General features: G+C 41.2%; 1 protein-coding gene across 1 annotated transcript in view; it reads right to left on the bottom strand.

The window, feature by feature from the left end:
* Window positions 1–26,318, bottom strand: part of LOC126416607 (low-density lipoprotein receptor-related protein 1) — a 772,143-nt gene that overhangs the window by 132,153 nt on the left and 613,672 nt on the right. Inside the window, exons 41-44 of the mRNA XM_050084360.1 lie at window positions 23,893–24,147; window positions 23,051–23,278; window positions 13,888–14,028; window positions 3,484–3,621 (exon numbers count right to left, since the gene is read on the bottom strand). Coding sequence (XP_049940317.1) covers window positions 3,484–3,621; window positions 13,888–14,028; window positions 23,051–23,278; window positions 23,893–24,147 — 762 coding nt within the window. The remainder of the gene's footprint in view (window positions 1–3,483; window positions 3,622–13,887; window positions 14,029–23,050; window positions 23,279–23,892; window positions 24,148–26,318) is intronic.

Below are 26,318 nucleotides of genomic sequence, written 5' to 3'. Positions count from 1 at the left end.
ACGAAAAACTTTTGATTCTTTTTTTAAATCCACAGTTACTCATATTTTTCTGTTCTTAACCTCAGTTTTCATTGCTGACAGCAAGGACAAAATTGTAACTTGATAATGGGGTAGGTGGTTTGATTGGAGAGATCCTGTTACGGATTTCTGGTAATTTGTTTAGTTAGTGTAGTCTAGAGTTTGGAATACCTTAGGAAATCGGGGTAATTATTGTGCTTAATACTTTCCTGACATTTCCACTTCATAATAATATCTCTATCAGTGGCCCCAAATACTGTGAAATCAGTCTAAATTATGTATCAGAAATTGTAAGCTTATACAATCATGACCCATTTAAACTCATTCAGTTCTTTACTGACACTCTGACAAGAAATAGGTTGATGTGTTAACACAATATGTCTACACTTATATAGGCCTACTCTAGGTTCGAAACTTGACATAACACGGAATCGATTCAGGGAGTGTCAGATACTTTTCAGATACAGAGTGCACGTGTAATGGCCATGATGGTCTAGCAGGTGGAGTGCTTGACATCAGTCCCTGAGGTCCCACCTAGGAGCAGGGATTTTTTTCTCATTCCACTCCCTCTGGCATAGCCCCAGGTCCATTCAGCCTGCTATTAAACTGAGTATAGGAGATCCTTTCCAGAGGTAAAACTCAGAAGTCAATTCACAGGTTGAGCACCACAGACTTTACCTTACCTTTTTAGTGTATTTGCCTTACCTTTTTAGTGTAAGTATGATTTGACAGTCTACAGCAAGAATTATGCTGTTGAAGGAATTAATGTAATACGTACACAGATGTTTGATGGTAGAACTATAACAGTTCATTTTTATCTTTTGTAACTAAAAAAGATATTTTGGTCTCTTTGTATGATTTCTTCGTAAATACAGCTCACTGATAGTATGAGATTCAGTTGGCTATTTGCATAGCCAACATCAACATCATGAAGAACATCTGCATGGCCCATGCCATAAAGGCTATTTGTATAGCCCATGTCATAGGACAGACAACAAAACAGAAAATATCGGCAACCATGAAACTGATCCAGCTAAGAATCAAATTTTAAACAGTTATTTTCTATTGTCAAGTAGTTTCTGATACCACCATTTTAATGTCACAAATTGCAAAAACATTTACATTGAAAGAGAATAATAAAGATTTATTATTTATATATATTTTATGAAATTTGTGTCATCAAGTGAGCAGAAAAGACTAAAAAGTCAACGCTGATTTATCCATTATTCTGGTGGTTGACCTGCATTGGCTGCAGATTGTTACTGGAAATACCACAACCAGCCAACTGGTCACTATACCGTATTTACTAAGCCGCACTCGAATCTAAGCCGCACCTGAAAAATGACGCTCGAAATCAAGGAAAAAAAATTTTCCCGAATCTACGCCGCACCTGAAATTTGAGACTTGAAATTCAAGGGGAGAGAAAAGTTTTAGGCCGCACCTCCAAATCGAAACAAAGTTGGCCCATTGTAATAAGAGAAACAATTTAGCTCGAATGAATGACGATAAAGCCACAGTAGTTTGGTTCGAGTCGTAAGCTTAGCAGTTAAGCTTTACCAGGTAGCCATTGCTATGCGTCAGGTGCTCCGTCCATATTTATTCGGGTACCCTTCCTTTTTCACGTGCTTCATCTGGTTTGAAGTGATTGCTTATTTTTCTTTGATCTGATAAGTGCTGTTCTCTTTGTTATAGGTGTTTACGTCACTCTAAGCTGAATATGCATTACTGTACTGTGTCATGCATTGTTTGTCGCATGGCATGGCTTGCTTTTGTGCACACTACTGCCGCTTACAATTAAAAAGAGAGAGAGAGAGAGAGAGAGAGAGAGAGAGAGAGAGAGAGAGAGAGAGAGAGGAATCGTCTCATTAGTGAGACAATGGCAACAGACTGCTATTTGTTGTTACATACACTGCTGCTTTCTTTGATAATGATCAACAAGAACCAAATAATAGACTGTGTATGATAGATGATGTTCCGAACGAGAATTTAGCGAAAATTTTTCTCCGTTTGAAAATCTTTGCAGGCGCCTCTTTAGTACATTACATTCTGCACAGAAATTAGAGTCATCTTAGATTTGAAAATCTAGTCAATTGCCGTGCTTCATTTCTGACTGTATCACTATTAGGCATAAGAATAATACAAATATAAACATGACATAATATGTATATTCTTCCGCGTTTGCTGTTGTCTCACTCTAGTTTCGTAGTTTATTAGGCAGACAGGATTTAAACGAGATAGCAGCAAACACGAAAGAATACATGGCAAAATGTTTATATTTGTTTTATTCTTATGGTGAAGAGAATATTGCATGTGATTTGCACTTCATAAAAGTTCCTATTAGCAACCATCTCTTCCCGAGGTAGGAAAAAATTAGGAACGTAGAGTTGGCCATACTGACAAACATCCCAAACAGTCTTGCCAGTTGGATTTTCGTAGTACATTGAAATGCTGCTAAATTTGAAGATGAACAATACGGCATTTGTATTTACTTTATTGGATAATGTATGAAAATGCAGTGGTCGAAACTCGGGGCGTAAAAAAAAAAAGCTCGTCTTCCACCTTTTTTTTATTTATTTACTGACGCAGAGATTTTGGCGCCAGTATTTATCTTTGTGCCTGCAAAACATGCCTGTGTAGCACTACATATATTCGATGGCAGAAGTTAGTTGTGACGGGACCTACCAACATTTTTCAGAACTTCCGCTTACTCTGCACTCGATTCTAAGCCACAGGCGGTTTTTTGGACTACAAAAACAGGAAAAAAAGTGCGGCTTAGATTCGAGTAAATACGGTAGTTCTCCAAGTATTTTAAAAAGTTCTTTTTTGTCACTGGAAAGAAATAATATCATAACTTGGAAGAAACACTCCGAAGTGTAAATCGAAATGCATATTTCTTTCATGGAATGAAATGAGTACAAACAACCATACAACCATTCATCATACTGTGGAAGTCTTGAGAAATATATACATACACTAAGAAGAAGCTAAGGAATGAGTGTGTGTGTGTGTGTGTGTGTGTGTGTGTGTGTGCGCGCGCGTGCGCGCACTCGCGCGTGCGCATGAGTGTGGAAGACATGCATGTGCATGAGTGAGGGTATGCTCGAGCTTCTTGTTGTTGTAGCTACTCACTGCACAGTGTCACCATTATATCACTGGTGGTTGATTGTCTTTACTCATTGCATTATTTGGTGTCCATCAAGACACTTCAATTGTATTTTTTTATGCATAGAAAGAAACAGGCACAATTTACTTCTTAAATAAAAAGAAGTGACTAAAAACAAACTGATACTCTCACTTCCTCTTGTATCATATCAGTGATGTGTGATCCACTTGTTACCCATGATTTCATCTGCAACAACTATGATTACCAGCCATCAACAGAATAGGGTCTCTGATTTCATACTTTATCCCACTAAGGTTCCTCAGACAAAAGGAAAGTAGGTAAATTCCAGAATCAATACTTACCACAGTTCCTCTCATCTGAACTTAGATTATCTTCACCAACATCATCACAGTCATTAGCATTATCACAGCGCCACTGCATACTGATACATTTTCCATTTTGGCATCGGAACTGATCATCTCGGCATGCGGAGGTTGTAACTAGAATGTATAAAAAATCTCACATTCTTCTTTGCACAGATGTTTAAAATTTCACTACAAGATAAATCCCCCAATTTTTATCACTCAGATTGTCTGTTTCTCTATTTTTGTTTGAGGATGAGGTCTTTTTGTGATGAACATACTGAATAAAAAGTACTAAGTTAACTTCCCACAGCACGTTAACTAAGAAGCTTTTATTCATTACTTTTGTTGGCTTGAATTTGAATACTATGCAACATCTACAGTACCAAATTAAGTAAGTATTTATATGTGACTTCATCTTGCCCCTTTCAAATTGATGCTATCCAGTTAATTTTTATAAATATGAATGCTGGGAGATATCTTACAGGTAACTTTGAAGATGACATTGCATTATGAGAAACCAAACAGATTGAATAATATAAGTCACTCCTGTAACTTCAACCAGTTATTAATAAATTTTTGAGGGAGACAGTGTCAATTTTCTATTTCTATGAAGTGCTTGCTTATTGTTCAACAAAATGTCATTTTACAGGCTGGGATGGGGAAGGGGATTGGAAGACTGGGCACAGAAGATGATTCCATTTGAAACACAAGGAGAGTGATAACAGCAGCTTGGGTGGTAGGGTGGAGCAGAGTAATGAAATGTGGGAACTGAGATACATAATATAGCCTGTACGACAAAAGCGTGAAATACATGGGATGCAAAGAATAAGGACTGCAGAAAAATGGATTGAGGAATAAAAAGACATTAAATCTAGCTAGTATTTCAGAAGCCCCCCATGAACCATAGACCTTGCCATTGGTGGGGAGGCTTGCGTGCCTCAGCGACACAGATAGCCGTACCGTAGGTGCAACCACAACAGAGGGGTATCTGTTGAGAGGCCAGACAAATGTATGGTTCCTGAAGAGAGGCAGCAGCCTTTTCAGTAGTTGCAGGGGCAACAGTCTGGATAATTGACAGATCTGGCCTTGTAACATTAACCAAAACGGCCTTACTGTGCTGGTACTGTGAACAGCTGAAAGCAAGGGGAAACTACGGCCGTAATTTTTCCCGAGGGCATGCAGCTTTTCTGTATGGATAAATGATGATGGCGTCCTCTTGGGTAAAATATTCTGGAGGTAAAATAGTCCCCCATTCGGATCTCCGGGCGGGGACTACTCAGGAGGACGTCGTTATCAGGAGAAAGAAAACTGGCATTTTACGGATCGGAGCGTGGAATGTCAGATCCCTTAATCGGGCAGGTAGATTAGAAAATTTAAAAAGGGAAATGGATAGGTTAAAGTTAGATATAGTGGGAATTAGCAAAGTTCGGTGGCAGGAGGAACAACACATTTGGTCAGGTGAATACAGGGTTATAAATACAAAATCAAATAGGGATAATGCAGGAGTAGGTTTAATAATGAATAAAAAAATAGGAGTTCTGGTAAGCTACTACAAACAACATAGTGAACGCATTATTGTGGCCAAGAGACACGAAGCCCACGCCTACAACAGTAGTACAAGTCTATATGCCAACTAGCTCTGCAGATGATGAAGAAATTGAAGAAATGTATGATGAGATAAAAGAAATCATTCAGATAGTGAAGGGAGATGAAAATTTAATAGTCATGGTGACTGGAATTCGATAGTAGGAAAAGGAAGAGAAGGAAACGTAGTAGGTGAATATGGATTGGGGGTAAGAAATGAAAGAGGAAGCCGCCTGGTAGAATTTTGCATAGAGCACAACTTAATCATAGCTAACACTTGGTTCAAGAATCATAAAAGGAGGTTGTATACATGGAAGAAGCCTGGAGATACTGAGAGGTGTCAGATAGATTATATAATGGTAAGACAGAGATTTAGGAACCAGGTTTTAAATTGTAAGACATTTCCAGGGGCAGATGTGGACTCTGACCACAATCTATTGGTTACAAACTGTAGATTAAAACTGAAGAAACTGCAAAAAGGTGGCAATTTGAGGAGATAGGACCTGGATAAACTGAAAGAACCAGAGGTTGTAGAGAGTTTCAGGAAGAGCATAAAGGAACAATTGACAAGAATGGGGGAAAGAAACACGGTAGAAGAAGAATGGATAGCTTTGAGGGGTGAAGTGGTGAAGGCAGCAGAGGATCAAGTAGGTAAAAAGACGAGGGCTAGTAGAAATCCTTGGGTGACAGAAGAAATACTGAATTTAATTGATGGAAGGAGAAAATATAAAAATGCAGTAAATGAAGCAGGCAAAAAGGAATACTAACGTCTCAAAAATAAGATTGACAGGAAGTGCAAAATGGCTAAGCAGGCATAGCTAGAGGACAAATGTAAGGATGTTGAGGCTTACCTCACTAGGGGTAAGATAGATACTGCCTACAGGAAAATTAAAGAGACCTTTGGAGAAAAGAGAACCACTTGCATGAATATCAAGGGCTCAGATGGAAACCCAGTTCTAAGCAAAGAAGGGAAAGCAGAAAGGTGGAAGGAGTATATAGAGGGACTATACGAGGGCGATGTTCTTGAGGACAATATTATGGAAATGGAAGACGATGTAGATGAAGATGAAATGGGAGATATGATACTGCGTGAAGAATTTGATAGAGCACTGAAAGACTTAAGTCGAAACAAGGCCCCGGGAGTAGACAACATTCCATTAGAACTACTGACGGCCTTGGGAGAGCCAGTCCTGACAAAACTCTACCATCTTCAAGAAGAATATCATAATTCCAATCCCAAAGAAAGCAGGCGTTGACAGATGTGAAAATTACCGAAATATCAGTTTAATAAGTCACGGCTACAAAATACTAACGTGAATTCTGCACAGACGAATGGAAAAATGGTAGAAGCCGACCTCGGGGAAGATCAGTTTGGATTCCGTAGAAATATGGGAACATGTGAGGCAATACTGACCCTACGACTTATCTTAGAAGAAAGATTAAGGAAAGGCAAACCTACGTTTCTAGCATTTGTAGACTTAGAGAAAGCTTTTGACAATGTTGACTGGAATAATCTCTTTCAAATTCTGAAGGTGGCAGGGGTAAAATACAGGGAGTGAAAGGCTATTTACAATTTGTACAGAAACCAGATGGCAGTTATAAGAGTCGAGGGGTATGAAAGGGAAGCAGTGGTTGGGAAGGGAGTGAGACAGAGTTGTAGCCTCTCCCCGATGTTATTCAATCTGTATATTGAGCAAGCAGTAAAGGAAACAAAAGAAAAATTCGGTGTAGGTATTAAAATCCATGGAGAAGATATAAAAACTTTGAGGTTCACCGATGACATTGTAATTCTGTCAGAGACAGCAAAGAACTTGGAGGAGCAGTTGAATGGAATGGACAGTGTCCTGAAGGGAGGATATAAGATGAATATCAACAAAACCAAAACGAGGATAATGGAATGTAGTCGAATTAAGTCGGGCAATGCTGAGGGAATTAGATTAGGAAATGAGACACTTAAAGTAGTAAAGGAGTTTTGCTATTTGGGGAGCAAAATAACTGATGATGGTCAAAGTAGAGAGGATATAAAATGTAGACTGGCAATGGGAAGGAAAGCGTTTCTGAAGACGAGAAATTTTTTAACATCGAGTATGGATTTAAATGTCAGGAAGTCGTTTCTGAAAGTATTTGTATGGAGTGTAGCCATGTATGGAAGTGAAACATGGACGATAAATAGTTTGGACAAGAAGAAAATAGAAGCGTTTGAAATGTGGTGCTACAGAAGAATGCTGAAGATTAGATGGGTAGATCATGTAACTAATGAAGAAGTACTGAATAGGACTGGGGAGAAGAGGAGTTTGTGGCACAACTTGACTAGAAGAAGGGATTGGTTGGTAGGACATGTTCTGAGGCATCAAGGAATCACCAATTTAGTATTCGAGGGCAGCGTGGAGGGTAAAAATTGTAGAGGGAGACCAAGAGATGAATACACTAAACAGATTCGGAAGGATGTAGGCTGCAGTATGTATTGGGAGATGAAGAAGCTTGTACAGGATACAGTAGTATGGAGAGCTGCATCAAACCAGTCTCAGGACTGAAGACCACAACAACAACAACATTTCAGAAGCTGAATCTCCAAATACTGCCAGTACAAACACATTTAAAAAAGAATCAAACAGCTGTTAGCTTTCAGAACAATATATAGGGTATAAAAAACTGTATGTTTTAATTTTATGAAATTTATGGGAGATAAAAAGAAACATATTTTTATTGGACAAAATGTCACAGATGTGTCATTTCCCCACTAGAAGGTTTTGACACTACCGATTTCATGCACTGTTCAAACTGCCATGTGATGAATATTGTTTTAGAGATGTTGCCGATGTCCTATGCATTTCTTTTTGTATGGGGAAATGAAACGTTTTGTGTATGAGACACTGGTAAAAACTCCAAATGAGCTGGCTGCCCATTTGGCTGAAGCTGCAGCCATCGTTCATGACACATCTGGTTGTTTTGAGTGTGTTAGACAATCATTAGTATGCAGATGCTAGATGTGCGTTAATATAAATTGACAATATTTTCAATAACATCTCTAAAAAAATATCCATCACATGGCAGTTTGAACACCATCTCTGAACATTACTAGTGTCACAACTTCCATGTACCGTAATGGGTACCGGTGATCCTGTGACATTTCTGTCACATAAAAAATGTTTCTTTTTATCTCCTCTAAACACTCTTAAAATTTTGTACACATGATTTTTTTATATACTGTATATCTTCTACTGGGAAGGAAGAGGAATGGCTTGTGGGAGGTTCCTTCTCACAATAAATGAATTATTCTTAACTTGCATTTTGAGTGCCCCACACTTGTTAACTAAGGGACGTTATACAGATAAAGTGGCCTATAACAAGCACTAGTGGTTCACCAATGTATTTTTTCTGCCAAATAGCTTCCTTATTAAAATTGTTGGTAGGAAAATGTAGAAACCACATTCATAATTTCATGGATTTTATTCAGAGACTTGGCAATGCCAGGCTAAATAGTATGGATGGTCTCATTAGTTTTGACATGGTATCATTACATACCAAGGTACCTTTAAAGGACTCTAGGACTCTTGATAAGAACATCACAGCCTTATTGGAACATGTGCTTTTGTCATCTTATTTTCAGTTTAATGGTGAATTTTATGAGCAGATTGATGGAAGTTGCTATAGAAAGCCCCCTCTCCCCTCTGGTAGCTAATTTATTCCATGGAAGACATGACACTGGACACAGCATGTTTTAAACCAACAGTCTTCTGGAAGTATGTGGACGACACATTTGTAATATGGCCACATGGGATGCACGAATTACATCAATTTCTTGAGCATTTGAATTCTATCCATGCTAGTATCAAATTTACTATGGAAATAAAAAAGAATGGCTGCCTCTCCTTTTTGGATGTTGTCATTCACCTTAAAGTTGATGGTACATTAGGACATGCTGTATATCATAAACTAACACTTACAGTCTATATCTACATGCCTTTAGCTGCCATCACCCTTCGCAGACCATAGGTGTCCTTAAAACCTTAGAGCATAGGGCGCACTGTATATCAGATAAAGATAATTTGCAAGAAGAGCTCACATACCTCAAGAGCATTTTTAAAATAAATGGATTTTCTCTGTAACAAATTTGTTGAGCATTCAATGTAAAACCTAGAATGCAGGTATATGATGGGGAAGAAGATAGTAATTCCTTCAGATCAAGGGTGCTTTTGCCCTAAGTGACTGCTCTTTCCTCAAAGATAGACCGTATTCTCGAGAGACACTGTGTTAAAGTGATCTTCTGGCTCCCACGAAAATTGCAGCTTTACTTGGCTCTATAAAGGACGATTTATTACTTCGTAAAGTGGGTGTATATCAGATTCCTTGCGGAAATTGTGAGAAATTATACATAGGCCAAAAAACATGCACCGTTTATGAGATATGTGTGGAACATTGAAGACACCCGCTTATCACAGCCAGAGAAGTCAGATGTGGCTGAACATTGTACTGATACTGATAATGTAGTTCAATGAACCACAGTGATGTGAAGATTTTAACATCCACCTCTTCCTTTTCGGACTGTCTTTAAGGAAGCTATAGAGATTAGATTAGCTAATAATTTAATAAATGGAGATAATAGTTTTAATTTGGGCACAGTGTAGAATCCAGCTCTTGGGGTAATTAAACTGCAGAGAAGTCATCATGGTATCACCACCACTAAACATACATCGATGAACGAATCGAATGTCTGTACACCTTCGCTACAGGTGGTGTGTGTCTAAGCGTATCTCTTTGCCACTGACTAGTGACTGTGACCTGCATGCGCAATACTGTCGTGGTGGAGGACATCAGGCCGCACTTGGCACCTTGTCATCAGTCTTGCGACTCATTCTGGGGATGGCCAGACAATATGCATCTGAAATATCAGTGAAAGAAATTTTATTTGAGTGCTGCATGCCCAAAATTTAATGGACTATTCATTATGCCATGAGAAGTTGAAAATGCAAATCAAGTGTGGTTTGGTAGCTCAGTGAGAAAGTGACAGATCACTAACTCAAAGTCTAAAGTTCAGTTCCTAATCTGTTGTAAGAGATTTTCCTGTCATTCATGACTCTGTTGCAGCAATTATCACAGTTCAGACTTTGCAATACGCTCAGAGGCATACAGACAAGCTGCCTACAAAATTCTGCTGTTGTGTGCCAAAATACTGCTGGCACAATACTCCACAACAGTGTGTGTCTGCCACAGTGGTGGGCTGGATTTTCACATCCCGTGGCACAACACTGTGCTTCTGTGGTCACATCAGTGACCTAGGATGCACTCCAGTCACAACATAGCTGGATACAATTCTGCCCTTAGCAGCACTTGTATTCATACTACAACTGGTACCTCGACTTCCACCTACAGTAAATTCTGTAACAGTCTCCATGTCACCCAATGGCCACATTTAGGCACTTCAGCTTCACTTGACAGTGTAATCAGCCTAACTAGTGGACAGCAAGACACTGCCAGATCTGATGGGTTCTGGGTCTTTAGCCAGTGTCACTGAGGGTAGACCTGCCCTAGGGTCTCTCTGTCAGGCACTCCAAGTGACTCCAAGACTCCTGGGTTTGGCACAGGGCATCTTCACGCCAGGCTTGCTATTCGCTGCCACTGCAGTGTAAGCCCACAGGCCGCCAGAGGTGCCTACCTCATGTGAATACAGCCAACACGCTGACCTGGGCCTTCTGCTGAGGTAGCACCACTGTCACAGTATGAATGTGTCACAAACCTGGAAGTCATGCACAGGTAGCAACTATTGCCTGGATTAGTACACATGCCACTGAAACGCCGTCATCAGTCTCTTTATGGAAGTCTTGCACGATAAAGTATGTAATTACTAATTGACCTCTCCTGATTCTGCACTCAACATGGTCCTGCCACAATGCAACTCAACATGATTCTGCCACAATGCAACTCACTACACTACTCACACCATTCTGAGGCAGAATCGACCATTATGAGGCAGTGTACAGCAATCCCTCCAGCTGTTATTGCCAGTAGATGAATCTTGCTTGTGCTGTTTCCTCTTTATTCAAGCAGCTCCTCGTGTGGCCTCACAAGATTCATCAGAGAACATTCCGGGACTCTAAATCGGTCCTTCTGCACTGAAGGTAGCAATGCTAACCATCTGATAATGAAGTGCTGCTGTCAATAGAACAATACTAATCTACAAAACATCAGTCATGAAATTTAATGCTTACAGCCAGACAGTTGACTTCTTGCATTAATATTCCAATTACATATCCTCAGACTTCAAGAAGAATATAATAATTCCAATCCCAAAGGAAGCAGGTGTTGACAGACGTGAAAATTACCGAACTATCAGTTTAATAAGTCACAGCTACAAAATACTAACATGAATTCTTTATAGACGAATCGAAAAACTGGTAGAAGCCGACCTCGGGGAAGATCAGTTTTGATTCCGTAGAAATACTAGAACACATTTGGCAATACTGACCCTACGACTTACCTTAAAAGAAAGATTAAAGAAAGGCAAACCTACATTTCTAGCATTTGTAGGCTTAGAGAAAGCTTTTGACAATGTTGACTGGAATACTCTCTTTCAAATTCTAAAGGTGGCAGGAGTAAAATACAGGGAGCGAAAGGCTATTTACAATTTGTACAGAAACCAGATGGCAGTTATAAGAGTAGAGGGACACGAAAGGGAAGCAGTGGTTGGGAAGAGAGTGAGACAGGGTTGTAGCCTCTCCTCCGATGTTATTCAATCTGTATATAGAGCAAGCAGTAAAGGAAACAAAAGAAAATTTCGGAGTAGGTATTAAAGTCCTTGGACAAGAAATAAAAACTTTGAGGTTCGCCGATGACATTCTAATTCCGAGACAGCAAAAGACTTGGAAGAGCAGTTGAATGGAATGGACATTGTCTTGAAAGGAGGATATAAGATGAACATCAACAAAAGCAAAATGAGGATAATGGAATGTAGTCCAGTTAAGTCGGGTGATGCTGAGGGAATTAGATTAGGAAATGAGACACTTAAAGTAGTAAAGGAGTTTTGCTATTTGGGGAGCAAAATAATTGATGATGGTTGAAGTAGAGAGGATATAAAATGAAGACTGGCAATGGCAAGGAAGGTGTTTCTGAAGAATAGAAATTTGTTAACATCGAGTATAGATTTAAGTGTCAGGAAGTCGTTTCTGAAAGTATTTGTATGGAGTGTAGCCATGTATGGAAGTGAAACGTGGATGATAGATAGTTTGGACAAGAAGAGAATAGAAGATTTTGAAATGTGGTGCAACAGAAGGATGCTGAAGATTAGATGGGAAGATCATATAACTAATGAGGAGATATTGAATAGAATTGGGGAGAAGAGGAGTTTGTGGCACAACTTGACTAGAAGAAGGGATTGGTTGGTAGGACATGTTCTGAGGCATCAAGGGATCACCAGTATAATATTGGAGGGCAGCATGGAGGGTAAAAATCGTAGAGGGAGACCAAGAGATGAATACACTAAGCAGATTCAGAAGGACGTAGGTTGCAGCAGGTACTGGGAGATGAAGAAGCTTGCACAGGATAGAGTAGCATGGAGAGCTGCAACAAACCAATCTCAGAACTGAAGACCACAACAACAAACAACATACTTTGTAACCACCTTCTGAGTAGAAGACTGTTACTGTATCCCAGGCATTGTAAGTGACTACTGCCAATAAAAAAAATTTAATTGTAACAGTTATCTGAAAAACAGTGAGATGATAATGAGAATTAAGCATACTAAAAGTGCAAGATTTTGTTACTGAGACCATAGCACCACAAAATAATCTATATCTCTGATACACCATACTGATATCCACTTAAGTAAGTGAGTGGTGGGACAATGCACAGCGGCAAGGAGTAATGTATGGCAAGATGCTTCAGTCAATAGCATCATTCTGCAGTGTCTGTCTGTAGTGCGCACTTTGGGTCTTGTATAACATTTAGCGTTGATTTTCACGTATGTTCAAGTGGGTGAGAGCACTCAGCCACTGTAGTGTTCATTATGGGAGTCATGGGGGTCATAAGACAAACACAATAAGTATTACACTAAGAAGTGAAGCGAGAGTTTTCTGAGCATATAATTTTTTCTAGAGAGAGAGAGAGTGAGAGAGAGAGAGAAGCACAGACAGTGGTCTCACCCCACAATTGTCAGTTAACAGAGTAAGAAATGACTGGAGCATGAGAAAGAGAAAAAGTGTATACTGAAGCTGCTACAGGGTATTCTGTACTCCTCTCTATGTAAAATGCATAATGCAGAGGCGTCTTTACTTGCACACCACCATAAAAGATGACTGTGTCAAAATCCTATATTTCTGGGACTTAATTATTATGGAACGTGAGAAAATAGGCCTGTTGGTCAATGTAAATCATTTTTATTGTGATATCTGCCTTGATAAATCTGTGTACCTGACCCTGAACATAATTCACTACCACAGAAAAAACTGCAGTGTAGTTACACAGATCAACAATATAGCATTATTTATGGTGGTGGACACATATGTTTCTAAGGGCTGCAGCCTATGTCATAGAATGTCACACTTTTAAAATATTTGGGTCTTAGGATTAATTTCTATGAGTTTCTCATATCTGTGACATATATGCTTTCTCACTTAGGAGAGCATAAACTTTCAATGTGTGGATACAGCAGTAGTCCCCGCATCATTCAGTACATGACTGCAAGAAATGCATGATACAGAGTATACAACAGAGAAAGTAAGACCAATAAACAGGGAAAATTTAGGAGAGAACTGGTACAGAGTCAAGAATTATGATAATATGTGAAACACAAGGATTTTTGCACAAAACAGCAGCACTTACCTTCTGGACAGTTTGCTTCATCACTAGAATCCCAGCAGTCATTTTCACCATCACATATCCATTTTGGATGAATACATGCAGTTGTTGTATTGCAAGGAATTGTAGGAGCTATAACACCTAATCCACTGCAGTCACGTGGAGCTGAAACAATTTGTACACACTATCAATTTTCTTGTACAGATGCTGAAATGACAGCTACAAGAATAACAAATCATGTAATAATATCTATATCTTAATCAAACAATGTAATATCCAGGATGGAATGTAACAATATTATGAGAAGGAAAGTTGCTACTCACCATACAGCAAAGATGCTGAGTTGCAAATAGGCACAGCAAAAAGACTCTCACAATTGATGTGTTCAGACATTACAGGCTTTGTCAACAATTGGCGCGCGCACACACACACACACACACACACACACACACACACACACACACACACACACACTCGAGCAAATGCAACTCACACACACAACTGCAGTCTCAGAAAACTGAAACCACACTGCAAGCAGCAGCAGCAGTGTATGATGGGTTTGGCAACTGGGTGGGGGCAAGGAGGAGGCTGGGGCAGGGAGGGGGAGGGATAGTATGGTGGGGGTGGCGGACAGTGAACTGCTGCAGGTTAGACCAAGAACAGGGGAGTGGCAGGGGGGAGGGTGAGGTGCGGCGAAGTAGCAAAAGAGAAGAGAAGTAAAGAGACTGGGTGTGATGGTGGAATGACGGCTATGCAGAGCTGGAATGGGAACAGGGCAGGGGCTGGATGGGTGAGGACAGTGACTAATGAAGGTTGAGGGAAGGAGGGTTATTGCAGGGAAAGTTTCCACCTGTGAAATTCGGAAAAGCTGGTGTTGGTGGGAAGGATCCATGTGGCACAAGCTGTGAAGCAGTCACTGAAATGAAGGATATCATGTTTTCAGCGTGTTCAACAACAAAGGTGGTCCACTTGTTTCTAGGCCACAGTTTACCAGTGGCCATTAGTGCGGACAGACAGCTTGTTGGTTGTCATGTCTACATAGAATGCAGCACAGTGGTTGCACCTTAGCTTGTAGATCACACAGGTAGCCCTGCCTTTGATGGGATAGGTGATGTTAGTGACCAGACTGGAGTACGTGGTGGTGGGAGGATGTATGCGACAGGTCTTGCATCTAGGTCTCTTATAGGGGTATGAGCCATGTGGTAAGGGATTGGGAGCAGAAGTTGTGTAAGGATGGACGAGTATATTGTGTAGGTTCGGTGGACAGAGGAACACTCTGGAAGGGGTGGGAAGGATAGTGGGCAGGACATTTCTCATTTCAGGGCATGACGAGAGGTAATTGGAACCCTGGCAGAGAATGTAATTCAGTTACTCCAGTCCTGGTTGGTATTGAGGTACGAGGGGAATGATCCTCTGTGGTGGCCAGATAGTGGGTCTTTTGGAGGTGGTGGGAGACTGGAAAGATAAGGCAAAGGAGATTTGTTTTTGTACAAGGTTTGGAGGATAATTACGATCAGTGAAGGCTTGAGTGAGACCATCGGTATATTTTGAGAGCGACTGCTCATCACTGCACATGCGACTACCATGGGTGGCTAGGCTATATCGAAGGGACTGATTGGTATGGAACGGGTGGCAGCTGTTGAAGTGGAGGTATTGCTGGCAGTTAGTAGGTTTGATATGTATGGAGGTACTGATGTAGCCATCTTTGATGTGGAGGTCAATATCTAAGAAGGTGGCTTGTTGGGTTGAGTAAGACCAGGTGAAGCAAATGTGGGAGAAATTGTTGAGGGTCTGGAGGAATGTGGTTAGGGTGTCCTCACCTTCGATCCAGATAGCAAAGATGTCATCAGTGAATCTGAACCAGGTGAGGGGTTTAGGATTCCGGGATTTTAGGAAGGATTCCTCTAGATGGATCATGAATAGGTTGGCTTAGTATGCTGCCATGCAGGTGCCCATAGCCGTAACCCGGATTTGTTTGTAGATAATTCCTTCAAATGAGAAGTAATTTTGAGTAAGGATATAGTTGGTCATGGCAATTAGGAAGTAAGTTGTTTGGTTGGAATCCATCGGGCATCGAGAAAGGTAGTGTTCAACAGCGGTAAGTCCATGGACATTAGGAATGTTAGTGCGCATGAAGATAGCATCAATAGTGATGAGCAGGGCACCATGTGGTTAAGCCACAGGAACTGGAGAGAGTCGATTGAGGAAATGGTTGGTATCTTTTATATAGGTACATAGGTTCCGGATAACAGGCTGAAGGTTTTGTTCTACAAGAGCAGAGCGGCGGCACAGTAATCGGCCACAGCGGGTTGTTCTGGGTGGTTAGGTTTATGGACTTTAGGAAACATGTAGCAGGCAGGAGTGTGGGGAGTGATAGGGGTGACTAGAGAGATGGACTTAGGAGAGAGGTCCTGGGATGGGCCTAAGGATTTGAGTAGTGGCTGGAGATCCTGCTGGATTACTGACCATCATTCCCCAAATCCCACAACATGCCAACTAACCTTTCATCTACAGAAAGAGTCACAGTCCACCATCTAAAAACTGATCCCAGCCTTATAATCCTACCTGCAGACAAAGGCTCCACCTCTCCACAAGGATTACCTGATGGAAGGGTTCCACCAGCTGTCAGATACTTCCATCTACAAACCTTGCCACAGTGACCCCATTCCAGTAATCCAGCAGGATCTCCAGCCACAACTCAAATCCTTAGGCCCATCGCAGGACCTCTCCCCTAAGTCCATCTCTCTAGTCACCCCTATCACTCCCCACACTCCTGCCTGTTAAATCCTTCCTGAAGTCCTTAAACCTAACCACCCAGGACACCCCACTGTGGCCAGTTACTGTGCTGCTGCTGAGAGAATCTCTGCTCTTGTAGAACAACAACTTCAGCCTATTACCCAGAACCTACCGTCCAATATAAAAGATAGCAACCATGTCCTCCATCAAATCTCCACAGTTCATGTGTTCATGTGCCTTAACAACATGGTGCCATGCTCATCACTATTGATGCTATCTCCATGGACACTAACATTCTTAATGCCCATGGCCTTACCACTACTGAACACTACCTTTCCCAACACCCGATCGATTCCAAATCAACAACTTACTTCCTAGTGCCATGACCATCTGTATCCTCACCCACAATTACTTCTCATTTGAAGGAATTATCTACAAACAAATCTGGGTTAGAGCTATGGGCACCTGCACGGCACCATCCCAAGTCAACCTATTCATGGGCGATTTAGAGGAATCCTTCCTAAAAAACCAGAATCCTAAACCCTTCACCTGGTTCAGATTCACTGATGACATCTTTGCTATCTGGATCGAAGGTGAGGACACCCTATCGTCATCCCTCCAGAATCTCAACAACTTGTCCCCCATTCACTTCACCTGGTCTCACTCAAACCAACAAGCTACCTTCTTAGATGTTGATCTCCGCCTCGAAGATGGCTACATCAGAACCTCCATACATATCAAACCTACTAACCGCCAGCAATACTTCCACTTCGACAACTGCCACCAGTTCCGTACCAAGAAATCCCTACCATTCAGCCTAGCCACCCATGGTAGTCGCATGTTCAGGGAGAAGCATTCACTCTCAAAATGTACCGAGGGTCTCACTACAGCCTTAACTGATTGTTATTATCCTCTCAACCTTGTACAAAAACAAATCTCCCGTGCCTTTTCTTTTCAGTTTCCCACCACCTCCCACAGACCAACCATCCGGCCCCAGAGGATCATTCCTCTCGCACATCAGTACAACCCAGGACTGGAGCAACTGAATTACATTCTCCACCAGGGTTTCAATTACCTCTCGTCATGCCCTGAAATGAGAAATGTAGAAATGTCTTGCTCACTATCCATCCCCCCCCCCCCCCCCCTGTGGTATTCTGTCATCCACTGAACCTACACAGTATACTTGTCCATCCTTACACAAAATCTGCTCCCAATCCCTTGCCACATGGCTCATACCCCTGTAATAGACCTAGATGCAATACACTCATTCATCCTCACACAAAATCTGCTCCCAATCCCTTGCCACATAGCTCATACCCCTGTAATAGATCCAGATGCAAGATCTGTTGCATACATTCTCCCACCATCACCTACTCCAGTCTGGTCACTAACATCACCTATCCCAACAAAGGCAGGGCTACCTGTGAAAACACTCATGTGGTGTACAAGCTAAGGTGCAACCACTGTGCTGCATTCTATGAAGGCATGACAACCAACAAGCTGTTTGTCCACACGAATAGCCACCGATAAACTATGGCCTAGAAACAACTGGATCACCATGTTGCTGAATACACTGAAAACATGATATCCTTCATTTCAGTGACTGCTTCACAGCCTGTGCCATGTGGATCCTTCCCACCAACACCAGTTTTTCTGAATTGGGGAGGTGGGAGGTTTCCCTGGTATAACCCTACTGGCCCCAACCTTCGTTAGTCACTGTCCTCACCCATCCTCCCCTTCCCTGTTCCCATTACAGTACTGTACAGCCGTCATTCCACCATCACACCCAGTCTTTTTACTTCTCTCCTTTTCGCAACTCCCCCCCCCCCCTCCCCCCCAAAAAAAATCCCTCCGGGCCAATCCCCTTGCCTTCGTCTAACCTGCAGCAGTTCACAGTCTGCCACCCCCACCATCCTATCCTTCCCCCTCCCTATCCCAGCCTCCTCCTTACCCCCACCCAGTTGTCAATCCCATCATGCACTGGTGCAGCTGCCTGCAGTGTGGTTTCAGTTTCCTGAGACTGCATTCATGTGTGTGAGTTGCGTTTGCATGTATGTGTGTGTGTGTGTGTGTGTGTGTGTGTGTGTGTGTGTATTGCTGATAAGGGCCTTAATGGCCAAATGTTTTAATTGTGACAGTCTTTTTGTTGTACCTATCTGCGACTTAGCATCTCCACTATATGGTGAGTAGCAACTTCCCTTCTCATAATATTATCTATATCTTAATTAACATAAAATCTTCATTCGATGAAAAATAGGTTGTGAAGTACAGATAAATGTGCTTTACATTCCACAGGTTCACTTAGAATGTTAATATTTCAAAAATGTAAAATCCCATCCCACATAGGAGTAACACTTATGATATAAGAGTTTAATTTCCTAGTAGCAACAAGGTCATTACATCATCATCATCATCACCATCCCACATCATTCCATCTTATTTGGTGGGTCATCAAAGAAGACTTCTCTGCCAGTTACGGTCCTCAAACTTCTCTCCTCCTTCAGTGCTATTCCTGATATGTCCTCTGTTCGATGTCAGATTTCACCATATTCTTTTTTTTTCTTTCTTTCTTCTTCTTCGCCTTCTTTTTCTTGTGCCTTTGTCTCATATCAGCACATGTTCAGCATAGTTATTAATGGATTTGGCATTATTAGTTGAAGAGGTGGTCAGATGCCTTTCCTGCCATCACCCTATTACCCTCTGGCATAGAACACACATATCTCAACTGTCTGTGTGTAGTGCTATTCATGTAAAAGCAAGTGAAAGTTTTCTAAATTTTTGTGAATCATGTAACTGGGACAGGATTTTAGTACCATCTGAATATTCACCTAATGAAAGTGGGAAACCGGCTAAGAACTACATCCAGGCTGGCCAACGGACTGTCCCCCATCGTTAATCTACCTGGCAGATTCAATCTGGAGATGGTGTACCTCCTTGTCCCAGAAGTGGTGCTCTAACATGCAAAATTACCTGGGCACGTTACTCTTGGGCCTTTATCTATTCCACATTACTACTGGTAGCTTGTTAGCATCTATGTGTCACATGTCAGTAGAAAATGCTGGACAAAATATGTAGGTCAGTTGATGGACCGCATTTTACATGCACACGCACTCATGCACACGCACAAGCACACAGACAGACAGACACACACACTAGCCTCTGAACTCCTTTGGCATTATTGCGGAGCCACTGAGTCATCTGTCAAACTACCTGCCTCACTCTATCCCGCTACCGTCTCCTTGCCTCCTGCACCCTCCCTACCCCATTTCCAACTCCATTAGTCCACACAACCACTTCCAGTAATTGATAAGCAATAAGCAGTCATGCTGCAGCCACAGACGTGTACACTTAGGTGTCTGTGTGTGGGAATCTGTGTACTTTTTACTAGAAAAAGAGCAAAAGCTCAGAAGCTAATGTGAATACCATTTTCTGTTACATGTTTGTATATCCCACACACATCAGTCCACTATAGGTGAGTGATTGCCTTTCCCTTGCATACGGTATAGGTAAATTTGCCATTTAAAATAGTAAATATAGATATTTCAGTATAATGAAAAAGGACAGTGGCTGCTCAGCAAATAGTGGAGATGCTGAGTCGCAAAAAGGCACACCAAAAAGACTGTCACACAATTAGCTTTCAGCCAACAAGGCCTTTGTCAAAATTAGACAACATACACACACGCACAGACTCAAGCAAACACAACTCACACGCACATGACCACAGTCTCCGACAGCTAGAGCCAGAGACTGGTCATGTGCGTGTGAGTTGTGCTTGTGTGAGTGTGCGTATGTTGTCTAATTTTGACAAAGGCTTTGTTAGCTGAAAGCTAATCGTGTGAAAGTCTTCTTGTTGTGCCTTTCTACAACCCAGCATCTCTGCTGTATGGCAAGTAGCAACTAGCTTTATAGCTACACTCCTGGAAATTGAAATAAGAACACCGTGAATTCATTGTCCCAGGAAGGGGAAACTTTAATGACACATTCCTGGGGTCAGATACATCACATGATCACACTGACAGAACCACAGGCACATAGACACAGGCAACAGAGCATGCACAATGTCGGCACTAGTACAGTGTATATCCACCTTTCGCAGCAATGCAGGCTGCTATTCTCCCATGGAGACGATCGTAGAGATGCTGGATGTAGTCCTGTGGAACGGCTTGCCATGCCATTTCCACCTGGCGCCTCAGTTGGACCAGCGTTTGTGCTGGACGTGCAGACCGCGTGAGACGACGCTTCATCCAGTCCCAAACATGGTCAATGGGGGACAGATCCGGAGATCTTGCTGGCCAGGGTAGTTGACTTACACCTTCTAGAGCACGTTGGGTGGCACGGGATACATGCGGACGTGCATTGTCCTGTTGGAACAGCAAGTTCCCTTGCCGGTCTAGGAATGGTAGAACGATGGGTTCGATGACGGTTTGGATGTACCGTGCACTATTCAGTGTCCCCTCGACGATCACCAGTGGTGTACGGCCAGTGTAGGAGATCGCTCCCCACACCATGATGCCGGGTGTTGGCCCTGTGTGCCTCGGTCGTATGCAGTCCTGATTGTGGCGCTCACCTGCACGGCGCCAAACACGCATACGACCATCATTGGCACCAAGGCAGAAGCGACTCTCATCGCTGAAGACGACACGTCTCCATTCGTCCCTCCATTCACGCTTGTCGCGACACCACTGGAGGCGGGCTGCACGATGTTGGGGCGTGAGCGGAAGACGGCCTAACGGTGTGCGGGACCGTAGCCCAGCTTCATGGAGACGGTTGCGAATGGTCCTCGCCGATACCCCAGGAGCAACAGTGTCCCTAATTTGCTGGGAAGTGGCGGTGCGGTCCCCTACGGCACTGCGTAGGATCCTACGGTCTTGGCGTGCATCCGTGCGTCGCTGCGGTCCGGTCCCAGGTCGACGGGCACGTGCACCTTCCGCCGACCACTGGCGACAACATCGATGTACTGTGGAGACCTCATGCCCCACGTGTTGAGCAATTCGGCAGTACGTTCACCCGGCCTCCCACATGCCCACTGTACGCCCTCGCTCAAAGTCCGTCAACTGCACATACGGTTCACGTCCACGCTGTCGCGGCATGCTACCAGTGTTAAAGACTGCGATGGAGCTCCGTATGCCACGGAAAACTGGCTGACACTGACGGCGGCGGTGCACAAATGCTGCGCAGCTAGCGCCATTCGACGGCCAACACCGCGGTTCCTGGTGTGTCCGCTGTGCCGTGCGTATGATCATTGCTTGTACAGCCCTCTCGCAGTGTCCGGAGCAAGTATGGTGGGTCTGACACACCGGTGTCAATGTGTTCTTTTTTCCATTTCCAGGAGTGTATATTGTTACATTTCATCCTGGATTTTCCATTGTTGGAAATACAGATGTTATGATTTTTTGTATAGTATGACGAATGATATGGTTGCAGTAGATGGTGTTTACCTTAAGATGGTGAACTGCACTGCTGTAACTGGTCAGAAAGATACGAAGCCTAATACACATAGCTGAATGTATTATTATTTCACATTATTGCACATGTTCTTATTCATGTTTGTATACCTCCAGGGGTATCCTATCAATCATCCCACACAACATTCACATTTACCCACTATCTAAATGATACTGCAACATCCTAGATGTAACATAAATGATAATTTGAAACAAAAGTATATTTAAACATCTATCAACTCCAAATAGTTTCCCAGATAAACCATTGTAAATATTTATTTGAATTATAAATGGTTCAGTTTTCTTATATTTTTTGTTTCATTACTATTATTTAGGGCACCAACTCAGTAGTGGACATACTACAGTTTGTTGACTTAATGTGGACAATTGTGTGTATATTCATTTCCACCTCCCATATTTATTTGAAATTAAAGATCTATTCTTCTGAAACTAAGGAGTTAGGAAGATAGGAGATGCAATTAAGGAACAGAATGTAAATACTAGAATACGTCAAATGCTAACTCAAAAGTTTCTGACTGAATTAGTCTTCTCCATACACTGTGTCTCCTTTAGTATTTCTATGTTTCTCTGACAAGAGAAAACATAAGTATTGTTTTTATTTTACAAGAAACAACATTCTGTTTGCAGATATGGTGACTGACTTATTGCAAAGTATTATTTTTTTTAATTTTTGACCCAATAACTTTTTAATTATCACTCATAACTTGATTTGACTTTCAAAGGCCATCTTCAGATGCTATGGGCAGCATTTGATGAAAACTGTTCATGCATTATAACACATAAGCACTTGTTCATCAAACACCGCCTGTAGCGTCTGAAGATGGGTCTTGAATGCCAAAGCTGGTTACAATTGTGCCATAAAAAAGTGAAAGAGTCAAAAATACAAAAATAATGCCTTATAAATTTTTGCCAGTACTTAATTGTACAATAAAATTACATTAAAATACAAAGGTTAATCTTCCACAAACAATGACTGAAAGACTTACGACAACCAATCTCATCACTGACATCTGGACAATCCGGATCATGGTCACATCGGAAGTCACCAAGAATGCAATGACCTGAGTTACATCGGAAGTAATGATCACCAGAGCAAAGGCAATTTACTTCATCACTTGCATCACCACAGTCATCCTTATTGTTGCACGTCTGGTTACGGAAGATGCACCTATTATTTCCACATTGGAAATAATCTTCGGGACAAGTGCGAAACTCTGTTGAAAGTTTAAAAAATTGGTTTTTGTTAGGTTATTATAATTATATTTGCTTTTATTGATACCATTATGTAATTGCTTTGCATTAAGCTAAAATAATTGGTAAAAGAACTACTAACCATTAGTGGCAGATTGAAACTGTGTCTAAGGAAAAAATCAAGCTGAATATCTGTTCTGGTCTGCCAGTGTTATTAAGCAGAGAGTTATCTGAGCACCTTCATGGCCTATAACATACATTCAGTCTCCATAAATTTCTCATCACTTATGTTATCACTTCAGAGCATAGGCCTTTACTTATTGAGAAACTGAAGCTGTGTCCATGGCTATGAAGTGCAGCACTTATTCATAATGGCTGGGCTGTTGACAGCAGTACACAGTTTAAACCTGCTGCTAATGGTTGATTTCAGTATTCACTTTATTCTTGACTGAAAGGCACATCATTCATATCAGAGAATATTTATTGTAAGCACAGAACAACAGAATTATCACAAAGTCCTTATATTATTCCCAAAAATTTGAAACATATCAACTGTTTGCATGGAAAAGGGTCACAAGAAATGTATGCAAAGTGAAGAAAAATTAAAAGTATACTACATTGTGAGTTTTTTACTTACCACACACGGCTGAGTCCTCATCAGATCCATCTTCACAATGAGGAACTTCATCACAAGTTAAATGAAATGGTATGCAGCCTCCAGAAGCACAACCAAACATGTTAGTGTTACATTCAGATTCTGTTACTAAGCAGCTGGCATTGTCAGCCTGCAGTTTCCGGCCAGAAAAACAACTGCATATGACAGACCCTGCCTCATTTAGATCACATTTGTCTTCACAACCACCATTCCTATTGCGGCAGGCATTAGATGTACCTGTTAAAATCACATATCGTTGTACTAAAACTGTATTCCTCACACATAAAATAAATCAGAGAAATATTGTATCTATAAGCTATACTGTATTTCCATGAGCAGAAGGCAACCCTGAGTTTAAGATGGCCTCTCTTTTTTTAAGAGGCTCCTTGAGAAAAATTTATTTTTACATATTTCGACTAATCAAATTTGCAAACTGTTTTATTGACATAAGCCAGTGACCTTGCCACAGTGGTAACAGCAGTTCCCATCAGATCACTGATGTTAAAGTGCTGTTGGACTTGGCTAGCACTTGGTTGGGTGACTGTCCAGTGTACCAAACACTGTAGGGAAATGAGGTGCATGCACTCAGTCCTTGTGAGGACAATTGAAGAACTACTTGACTGGGAAGTGTTGGCTCCAGTCACGAAAACTGACAAGAGCCGGGACAGCGGTGTGCCCCTCAATATCTGCATTCAGTGATGCTTGTAGGGTGAGGATTACAGCAGTCGGTCAGTACCATTGGGCCTTTAAGGCAACCGGACGTAATTTAGATTTAGTTTTATTGACATGAAGTATCTGCCTAACAAGTTAACATTATACCTAACCTAAACATATGCCATTTATTAGTTGTCTGCATTTTGATAACAGAAGGAGAAAAAAAATGATGAAAAGAGATGGTTTACGTTACTTTTTATCTTCACTACCTTTTCTGCTTACTATGCCTGTCATCTATGGTATCACTATTATTAAACATCATCATTGTCATAATAGCAGAGTTGTGAAATTTATATCTCTGTGGTCAAAAATATTTGGCTTTTTCTTTTATATAATTACAATTTCTGAGGTAGCAGTGGAAACTGAGAACACAGTTTCTTTTTCTGAGTACATAGCAGATTTTAGTTCTGTGCTGACATGAGAATGTTACAATGTCTCTCACTTCCAAACATATCATCTGCTCGCTACTCTCTTATTGGCTGTGTAAAACCAGTAATTGACGCACCCCCTTTCATTCCTGTCATACCTCACCTTGAGCGTTGCCAACATTGCTGGAAGAAACATGTAAGTGCACTGCCGGTCCCTATCCACGCTTCTACAATCTCCTGCAGAAATATATGCTATTGTTGAGCATGTGTCCACTTCAAACTACAAATGAATTCATGCAAACTGAAGTTTAAACATAGTAGATGTTCACAAAAAGCCAAAGTATGTGGTATATATTCCCATGGTTGGCAGCATGACATTTTTTGTCTACTCACCACTCCCTTCCCTGCTCTCATCTTCATTCTTCACTGTTCTCCCTTCGACCCTCCCATAGTGTTGTGCTTGAACAACTGTGAAGTATGAACTGCAATATCTTCTAGGATGCATATCATATGTAACAACAGAAACTAATACATAAATAAAAGATTGCTGTCATTATTTAATCCTATTCTCGAACTTTAATGATGTCTGTTAGCACTATTTTCATGATAGGTCTTACTGCCATAATTTACTCTCATGACAACAATTAGTTACTTTAGTGTGATTTATTTTGTTTATTAGACATTTAATTCTGGATTAAATTTGATTTTTTATGTCATCTGAAGGTCACCATCTTGTTCTAAAGTTGATAAAAATTTTGTTAGTGTTTTTACCCAGTATTTTAATAGCGGTTCATAAACAGAAAGCAAATTTCTCTTTTGCCACCTACTTGCTAAATCATTATGGTCTCTCCTAGCCAAATAAAATATTGATGTGGGTTCAGAATCAAGTAATGCTTTTTGAAGGACATTTTCTCCTTTGAATGTTACTCTTACATAAAAAAATAGCATAAATGTTTGTGTCCGGTATCAATACATGTATGAGAACTTTATTACAAACCTGTTCAACTACAACATGATCTTGTAAGATGATGGAATTTCATGCTATTTCCTCTTGTGTGAACAACAAAATTGTCAGATTTTAAGGAGAGAAACATTGTTGTAGGGGCTAGCTCACAGTACTCACATATCCCCTAGACTAGTACTGTTCAAGCAAAGTCAACACTGTGTGTAGTGCTTAGGCACAACAGGAAATTTGGAGTTTGTTCAAATGTATCTTTTGTCCAGCCCTACCTTTCTGAATTCTTCAAAATAAATCTACATGTGAGTTGAATATCCAAAGATTTATGTAAGATGAACCCTACAGTAACCAAACAAACAATGCAAAAA

This window comes from Schistocerca serialis, chromosome 8, assembly GCF_023864345.2.
Source record: "Schistocerca serialis cubense isolate TAMUIC-IGC-003099 chromosome 8, iqSchSeri2.2, whole genome shotgun sequence".
NCBI classification, from domain to species: Eukaryota; Metazoa; Arthropoda; class Insecta; order Orthoptera; family Acrididae; genus Schistocerca; species Schistocerca serialis.
Note: the sequence above shows the minus strand (reverse complement) of the source record. Positions and strands in the feature narration are given on the sequence as shown.